This window comes from Podarcis melisellensis (assembly GCF_964234715.1).
Source record: "Podarcis melisellensis genome assembly, chromosome: 7".
NCBI classification, from domain to species: Eukaryota; Metazoa; Chordata; class Lepidosauria; order Squamata; family Lacertidae; genus Podarcis; species Podarcis melisellensis.
The window spans coordinates 87,310,932-87,319,960 of NC_138539.1; the positions used below are offsets into that span (position 1 = coordinate 87,310,932).

At 37.8% G+C, this 9,029-nt stretch overlaps 2 protein-coding genes across 2 annotated transcripts in view; both read left to right on the forward strand.

The window, feature by feature from the left end:
- The window catches only part of DND1 (DND microRNA-mediated repression inhibitor 1), a 92,654-nt gene that overhangs the window by 52,258 nt on the left and 31,367 nt on the right, over positions 1–9,029 (forward strand). The gene's annotated exons all lie outside the window — the stretch shown is intronic.
- On the forward strand, positions 5,839–8,705 carry CD14 (CD14 molecule). Its single transcript, XM_081917863.1, has 2 exons — positions 5,839–6,061; positions 6,862–8,705. Exon 2 carries the CDS (start codon positions 6,872–6,874, stop codon positions 8,231–8,233), a length of 1,362 nt encoding a protein of 453 aa, XP_081773989.1. The 5' UTR covers positions 5,839–6,061; positions 6,862–6,871; the 3' UTR covers positions 8,234–8,705.

Consider the following 9,029-nt stretch of genomic DNA (forward strand, 5'->3'; position numbering starts at 1 on the left):
TGTGCCCATTTTATCATAGCCGATTTGACCGTTTCGTCTTGTGTATTCCATTTTAGCAGCAAATTATACATTCTTTAAAGTACCTTAGTTTTAGGTTCTAACAATTCCGTTTCTAACTTTGATTTTTTCCACCTGGAATCCTATCTTTTTATCCAACTTGAAAACTTCTTTGATCTGAGCATAATGTAACCAATCTCGCACTTTATCTTTTAATTTCTCCAAGCTCTGCAACCTCCAATTATCTCCATCTTTTTCTATTATTTCCCAATATTTCGGCCATTTGGCCTCCATATTGAGTCTTTTTCGGGCCTTAGCTTCCATTGGTGATAGCCACCTTGGGGTCTTATTTTCCAATAAGTCTTTATATTTTATCCAGACATTGAACACTGCTTTCCTGACAATATGGTTCTTGAAAGCCTTATGACTTTTGACCTTGTCATACCACAAATAAGCATGCCATCCATAAACATTGTTAAAACCTTCCAGATCCAAAACCTCAGTGTTTTCAAGAAGCAGCCAGTCTTTCAACCAGCAGAAAGCTGCTGATTCATAGTACAACTTTAAGTCTGGCAGGGCAAAGCCCCCTCTTTCTTTAGCATCAGTTAGTATTTTAAACTTAATTCTGGGCTTTTTGCCCTGCCAGACAAATTTGGAAATATCTCTTTGCCACCTCCCAAAACACTCCATTTTATCCACAATCTGTAAAGTCTGGAACAAAAACAGCATTTTTGGCAATACATTCATCTTTATAGCAGCAATTCGTCCTGACAAGGAAAGTTTCAATCTTGACCAAACTTCTAAATCCCTTTTAATTTCAGACCAACACTTTTCATAATTATCCTTAAATAGACTCATATTCTTCGCTGTTATGTTTACCCCTAGGTATCTTACTTTTTTAACCACGTTGGCCAAAAGTTTCAATATAAGGAATAATTCCTACTCGAGAGTTGAAAAGAAAAACGTGTATATTCTGCTAAGAATAACAGTTTTAAACTAATAGTAAATTTAAACACAACGTGTAAGTGCGACAGTTTTAAGATAATAGTAAATTTAAATACAACATTTTGGAGGAAAAGGTACCCAATAACAAAATGTCTCTGCAACTTCTGAGCTGGAACTGTAACGGTTTGAATCTTCCCCGAAAAAGACGTCAAGTCTTTCACATTTTAAAGAAAGAACAATTAGACCTAATATGTTTGCAAGAAACCCATATTGCCAGGATACACAGGAAACTTTTGACAAATAAGAGATTGGGACAGGAATTTATCTCATCAGACAAAGTTAAGAAAAGAGGTGTGGTGATCTACGCAAAATAAAAATTGGCTCCAAAAATGATATTCAAAGATGAACAAGGAAGATACCTGGCAATTGAAATTCAAATTCAAGGAGAAAAAGTTTTGATAGTAGGAGTTTATGCACCAAATGAAGGGAAGGCTGAATTTTTTAAGAAGTTGCATGAGACCTTAATGGATTTCTTAGACTATAAAATCGTAATGATGGGAGATATGAATGGAGTTGTCTCCACAAACATGGATAAAGACAAGTGATCTCTAAGGAAGGGAGATTACCAAAGACCTTTTTTGAAATGACTGAAACTATGGACTTTATTGATATTTGGAGAACAAGTAACCCTCTTGAGAGAGAGGGAACTTTTTTCTCTGAAGCAAAAATGACATGGACAAGAATTGACCAAATTTGGGTTACTAGTAGCCTGGCGCCAAGAGTTAAAAAAATAGAAATCTGCCCAAAAACCTGCTCCGACCATAACGCGGTAAAGATGGAGATGAAAGTAACAACAACTGGATCCTTTAGATGGAGAATGAATGACACCCTATTCAGAGATGAAGAGATTTATAAGAAGGCCCAAAAAACATTGAAAGATTACTTTGAGATAAATTTGAGAACAGAAGTGGAGAAAAGAACAATCTGGGACGCTAGCAAGGCCGTGATGCGTGGTTTCCTAATTCAACAGAATTCCATAAAGAGGAAAAAACAAAATGAGAAGAAAGAAAATTTTTTGGAAAAAATGAAAGAAGGAGAAAAGAAATTGAGATCTAAACCAAAGTCTCAAGAGATTTTGAGAGAAATAAAGTATTATCAGATGCAATATATGGAACTGATGAATCAAGAAATAGAATGGAAAATAAAGCAAATGAGACAAAAAACATTTGAATCGGCAGACAAATGTGGGAAACTTCTGTCATGGCAATTGAAAAAGAGGCAAAAATTGAACACTGTGACATGTCTTGAAGTGGATGGAAAAATCATCCACAAGCCGAATGAAATAAGTAATTGCTTTCAAAGTTTTTTTAAGAAATTGTATGCACAAGGGCCAGTAAATGAACAAGAAATAGAAGAATTTATTTAAAAATATGGATTACCAAAAATTTCAGAACAAAGTAAAATGGTTTTGAATGAGAAAATTACAGAACAAGAAATGGAGGGTGCCATTCAGAATATGCAACTGGGGAAATCACCAGGACCAGATGGTTTGACTGCTAGATACTACAAAGCGCTGAAGGAATGGTTAATACAACCACTGAAGGAAGTATGCAATCAAATTTTGGAGGGGAAAAAGGCTCCCGAATCGTGGAAAGAGGCATTTATCTCACTTATACCGAAAACAGAGACTGAAAAGAACCAGGTCAGGAACTACCACCCTATATCTTTATTGAATGTGGATTACAAAATTTTTGCAGACATTTTGGCAAAAAGATTTAAGAGAGTGCTGTTAGGGGAGATTCACAAGGACCAGACAGGCTTTCTCCCAGGGAGACAGATGTCAGACAATGTGAGGAACATTATAGACATTTTGGAGTTGCTGGAGGTGGACATTAACAGGAAGGCTGTTTTGATTTTTGTGGACGCGGAGAAAGCCTTTGATAATATTTGTTGGAGCTTTATGAAGAAGAATCTCCAAGGGATGGGGGTAGGCCAAGGTTTTGAAAACGGTATAGGTGCAATATATTCTAAACAAAAAGCAAAGTTAATAGTAAACAACGTGGTAACGGAGGAAATACCAATAGAAAAAGGTACACGACAGGGATGCCCAATATCCCCTTTGCTTTTTATATCAGTCCTGGAGGTTTTGTTAAATATGATTAGAAGGGACCAGTTGGTTAAAGGTATTCAGGTCGGAGTCAAAAATTATAAGTTAAGGGCATTCACAGATGATTTAGTGTTAACTTTGCAACAGCCAGACACTAGTACCAAAAGAGTATTAGAACTAATTGAGATATTTGGTCAAGTAGCAGGATTTAAACTGAACAAACAGAAAACGAAAGTGTTGGGAAAAAACTTAACAATGGAAGAAAAAGAGAGATTTCAGAGTGAAACTGGTTTGGAAATAACGAAAAAAGTGAAATACCTGGGGGTGAACTTAACATCTAAGAATGTGAATTTATTTAAAGACAATTATGAAAAATGTTGGACAGAAGTAAAGAAAGATCTAGAAATATGGTCTAGGTTGAGACTTTCCTTGTTAGGCCGAATTGCTGTCATCAAGATGAATGTATTGCCTAGAATGTTATTCTTATTTCAGACCTTACAGATTTTGGACAAGATGGACTGTTTCAAGAAGTGGCAGAAAGACATATCTAAATTTGTCTGGCAGGGCAAAAAGCCCAGAATTAAATTTAAGATTTTAACTGATGCAAAAGATAGAGGGGGCTTTGCGCTGCCGGACTTAAGACTCTATTATGAATCAGCAGCTTTTTGCTGATTGAAACACTGGCTACTTCTTGAAGACACAGACATTTTGGATTTGGAAGGGTATGATAACAACTTTGGTTGGCATGCATATTTATGGTATGACAAGGTAAAGGTGTATAAAAGTTTCAAAAACCATATTGTCAGGAAAGCATTATACAATGTCTGGACTCGATATAAAGACTTGCTGGAAAGTAAGACTCCCAGGTGGTTGTCACCAATGGAAGCTAAGGCGGTGAAAAAACTTAATATGGATTCTAATTGGCCAAAATACTGTGAAATCCTAGAACAAGATGGTGAGAAGCTTAAACTTCAGAGTTATGAGAAACTAAAGTTCAAAGTTCGAGATTGGTTACATTACCATCAGATAAATGAGACATTTAAGCAGGACAGGAAAATAGGATTTCAGAAGGAGAGGTCAAAATTAGAAACAGAACTGTTAGAACCCAGTACTAAGAATTTGTCTAGAATGTATAACTTGCTGTTGAAATGGAATACACAGGATGAAACGGTGAAATCAGCTATGATTAAATGGGCACAGGATATCGGTCATGACATTATGTTTGCTGACTGGGAACAGTTATGGACCACTGGTGTTAAGTTTACGGCATGTAATGCCTTAAAAGAGAACATAATGAAAATGATTTACAGGTGGTACATGACCCCAGTCAAGCTTGCAAAAATTTACCATTTGCCCAATAATAAATGTTGGAAATGTAATGAGACTGAAGGTACCTTTTACCACCTTTGGTGGACCTGCCCAAAGATTAAAGCCTTTTGGGAAATGATCTATAATTAAATTAAGAAAGTCCTTAAGTGGACGTTTCCTAAGAAACCGGAGGCTTTTCTCCTGGGCATGGTCGGCCAATTGGTGTCAAAGAAGGATAGGACATTTTTTATGTATGCTACTACAGCAGCAAGAATTCTTCTGGCAAAGTATTGGAAGATGCAAGAACTACCTACTCTGGAAGAATGGCAGACAAAGGTGACAGACTTTATGGGATTGGCAGAGATGACCGGCAGAATCCGCGACCAGGGGAAAGAGACAGTGGAAGAGGACTGGAAGAAATTTAAAATATATCTTAAAAATTGTTGTAAAATTGAGGAGTGTTAAGATGTCAAGGGGTAAGAACTAGAGAATTACAGCTGTAACTAATAAGTTTAAGGAAAATTAATGGAAGGGAACTAGTAGATAAACTGACTAATGGGTTGCTAAAGAATTGCAAAATAAGGATGCAGCGAAAGGGAGGTATGGGGAAGTCGAAGGAAAGAAGGTGCATGAAAATAACATTATGATTCAAATATTTTGTATGTATTTGTTTTTTCTGTTCTGTTTGTGTGTTTTTATTATGTGTTTAAAAATGAATAAAAATTATTTAAAAAAAAATTAAATACAACATTTAAGTGCAGAAATAGTGTAGTTTCAAATATGCAATGATATAGTATAAAGGTACATAAAATACCAGTACACAACAATTGTTTTCTACAAGTCTCAATGGCAGTCAAAAAAAGTCCATATTATATAAAATCAGAATAAAGAATAAAGAATCAAATAGGGCCAAAAAGAAGTATCCGGAGTGTGAATCAGATGTACGACTCAGTAGTGGTGACCAGGACAGGGCCCTGTTTCGGAGTAAACGCCTTCTTCAGCTCGGTTTTTTGAGGACTATAAATCTGTTGGAAGTCTATATCATTCAATTCTTTTATGTTTCTTTTTCAACATGCGTCTTAGATAATTGAATCCAGATTTTCTTGCAAAAATCCAGTACCAAAATCCAGTACAAAGCAGCACTCAGGAATGTGAATCCCTGTTTGCTTTTTATACCACATTAACCACATGCTGTCTACTCTGAATAGAAGCCAGCCTGGGGTTGAGTAGTCTGGTCTACTTATCTTGTTTTTCTGTAAGGTGATGGCTGGAATACAAACAAATACCATCCTCTTCCCGGGAGCCAGCCTGACGTTCAGGAAGTGTGTGCAGGATGGACATGTGGAATTAGTAAAACAGATGTAGCTGCTGGGCTACTTTTGACAATAATGCCTTCTGCCTGTTATTTTTCGGAAATGAACTTGAAAGTTAAGATCACTTTCCATCTCACTATTTCCCAATTTGGAGCTCTTTCTTATGTAATCTTCCTGTGTTGGAAGTTCCTCAAAAGGCTTGTGAAATTCTGCTAAAATAACTAGAAGCAGGTTGGGAGGAAGAACTCAGCTGGAAAATTAAAACTGAGTAATATCCGACCCTTTGCTGCTACTGAACACAACGGGACAGTTCCTAAGAGAATGTGTTGTGTGTGGAAAGGAGCAGAAGGAGATCTGTGGCAGAAACGAGTCTCAACTTCCAGAGCAGTTGGTAGGTGACTTTTAGCTTTGTTGTTGAAATGCCATTTTTCTCCTCTTAAGCACTAGAGGGCCATTAAGAATACGTAAATCAAAACAGGAATTTGTTTCAAAATGGGAGGTTTTCAAAGAATATTTGAAAAATTAATATAGTTGCTTAAATTCTGTAGCAGCATTCGAGGAACTTCAGTAATAGTTGCAAGGCAAATATAAGAAATTAGATATATTAAGAAAAAAGTTTAATTATGATAAAAGTGTGTATTGGCAATAAGTAATATGAAATCGAAATATGGAATAGACGGGAGGTTGGGTCTTTAGTGTTAAGACCAATATATGTTTTATTGTTTGTTAAGAAAATTATGTGTCTATGGTTATTACTGTGTGTATTTGTGTTTTTTCTTTTTTCTTGTGTATCAATAAAAATTTTATAGATAGATGATAGATAGATAGATAGATAGATAGATGATAGATGATAGATAGATAGATAGATAGATGATAGATAGATATAGATATAGTTTTTCTAGAGGGAAGAGGCATTTGAGGGTCTCAGGTGCCGTGCTACCTCTGCCATCCCCACTAGCAAAGGAATCCAGGATGATAAAATAGACAAAACCTCAGAGGTGTGTGGAGTACATTGTTCCCACTGACTTCCCATGTGATCTGTCAAATCCTGCAGCATACAGATGGTTGCTGACACTTTAGGAAATAATGTTGTGATTTAACTATGACTTTTCTGGCATGTGCTTTTGTAAACCAATAAAATCTTTAACAAAAAATTATTTTAAAAAACAACTGTAGCTTTTCTCTTTTCAGGGTTTGCATCATGCTCAGAACTCAGGCCTTTGTGTTCTCCCTTCTCCTGGGACTGGAACTCCCCAAAGCAAAAGCCAAGTGTAACTTTACAGAGTCCCAACGTCACTGTGTTTGTTCACTAGAGGCAAATAACTTCATTCAGTGCCTTCCAGCCACCACATATGAGCTTCGAGGAGGAAATCTGGAACAATTTGCAGGTTCTTCTGGAATCAAGCCAAACTCACAGATAATTGACATTCTGGAGGCCCTGCTAGTTCGCAAGCTCATATTTACAGACCTCATTGTGCCAGAGGTTCTCGTGCCAGGGTCCCTGCAATTTCTTTCCTACACGCAGGTCTCAGAACTTGAATTTGTAAACTGTACTTTCCTTAGAGCCACTGACTGGAGCCTCCAAAGTGGGCTGGACTTGAAGGTTTCATCCTTGCGCTTTCACAAAGTGACGGCTGCCCCCCTGGATGACAGACTGAACATGTCCCGCCTGAGAAGGTGGCTGGAGACCCTGCAGAATCTGACAGTTACAGAGTCACAAGTCACATCTGTCCCGAGCGAAATTAGCAAGATGTTCACAGCGTTGCATTTGCTGGATGTTTCGGGAAACAATTTCCAGGACCAAACCTTGAAGTCAACATTCTGCGAAGGGGTTTTCCGGCAACTCCAAATCTTAAAACTCCGCCACAACAATCTGACCTCTTTTGAGACTGTGTGCAAGACTCTTGGTCATCTCAAGATGCTCACTCACTTAGACCTAAGTCAGAATAACTTTCAGCCCCGAGTCTTTCCCTCCTCCTGCACGTGGCCACATTCACTTCATATTTTTAATTTGTCCAGTACAGGGTTAGAGCAAATAGGCAGCTCTCTGCCACCCAACATTGAGATATTAGACCTGAGTGCCAATAACATTTTTACCCTTGACTTCTCACTCCCTGCCTTGAAAGAGCTCTACCTGTCCAAAAACAGGCTGCAAACTGTTCCCTCACTTGACAGGCTTCCTAGTTTGCAGGTCCTCAGTCTTGATCAAAACCAGATCTCACAGCTTCCCAGGAATCATCTCATGCGTCTGCGTAGCTTGAAAGCTGGCCACAATCTCTACAATTGTTCTTGTTCCAGGGATATCCAGGACTTAGCAGCAAAACCATCATTGCTGCCTGATTGGCCTCAGGATTATACATGCCATTCCCCTCTCAATTACCAGGGCTCCCTGGTAAAAAATGCACATTTTTCATCACTGCGGTGCAAGGCTCTGGTCACTCGTGGCTCAATATTCAACTTGCTGATATGCCTTCACCTTGTTTTTCTGTTTGCTTTCAGTGCTACAATTTCTGGACATTTTCTTTCAGCAATTCTGAACTGTTGGGACTCGTCAGGGAGCTAACAAGCAGATCACAATTGATTGTGGCATAAATTATGTGTAAGCTACTCGACTGGGCTAGATTGAATCGTATTTGTACAGTTTGTACTGTATTTTATGATACTATTTCATGACACTGCCTGTGTGGTGTAGTGGTCAGACGTGGGAGACCAGAGTTCAAATCCCCACTCTCAATTAAGTGCACTAGGTGAGCTTGGGCCAGTCATTATCACTCAGCCTAGCCTACCTCACAGGGTTGTTGCAGCGGATTAAATGAGGTGGGGGAGAACCATGAGCTTATTGGAGGAAAAGCTGGGTTATAACTGCAATAAAAATCCCTGCATAACAGGTGGTATATAAAAACCTCAATAAATAAATAAACTAGAAAATTAGAATTTGGGGTTGGGTATTGAATATTACTGGGCAAATGGTATGAGTGAAGAATTTGTAAAAAAATAAAATAAAGAGGGGGAGCAAGAGTATGCTTCAGTTAGAATATTGCATGCTGCTTTGACTGTAACTTTTCCTCTACCAGCTAAAACACACATGTTATTTTTATTAAAAATTAACCACAGTCTTCCAACATCTTTTAAAAATAACCTCCTGTACTAAAAACTGATAAATATTTACAATTGTTATAAAGCAACAACAAAAAAAGTAGAGTGTACATTTGATCTCCAGCTGCTTACAGATGCCATTTTTAAGAGAGATATATATATATAATGATCCCATACACTGCATACATCCCGCAGAGCCTGCTCTAAGAGGGGGTCATCCGTGGATGTGGAATACAGCGAGAGGCAATTTCCATGTGCTCCAC

Coding starts and splice junctions, on each gene's coding strand:
- CD14 (XM_081917863.1), top strand. CDS start 6,872: ATGCTCAGAACTCAGGCCTTTGTGTTCTCCCTTCTCCTGGGACTGGAA.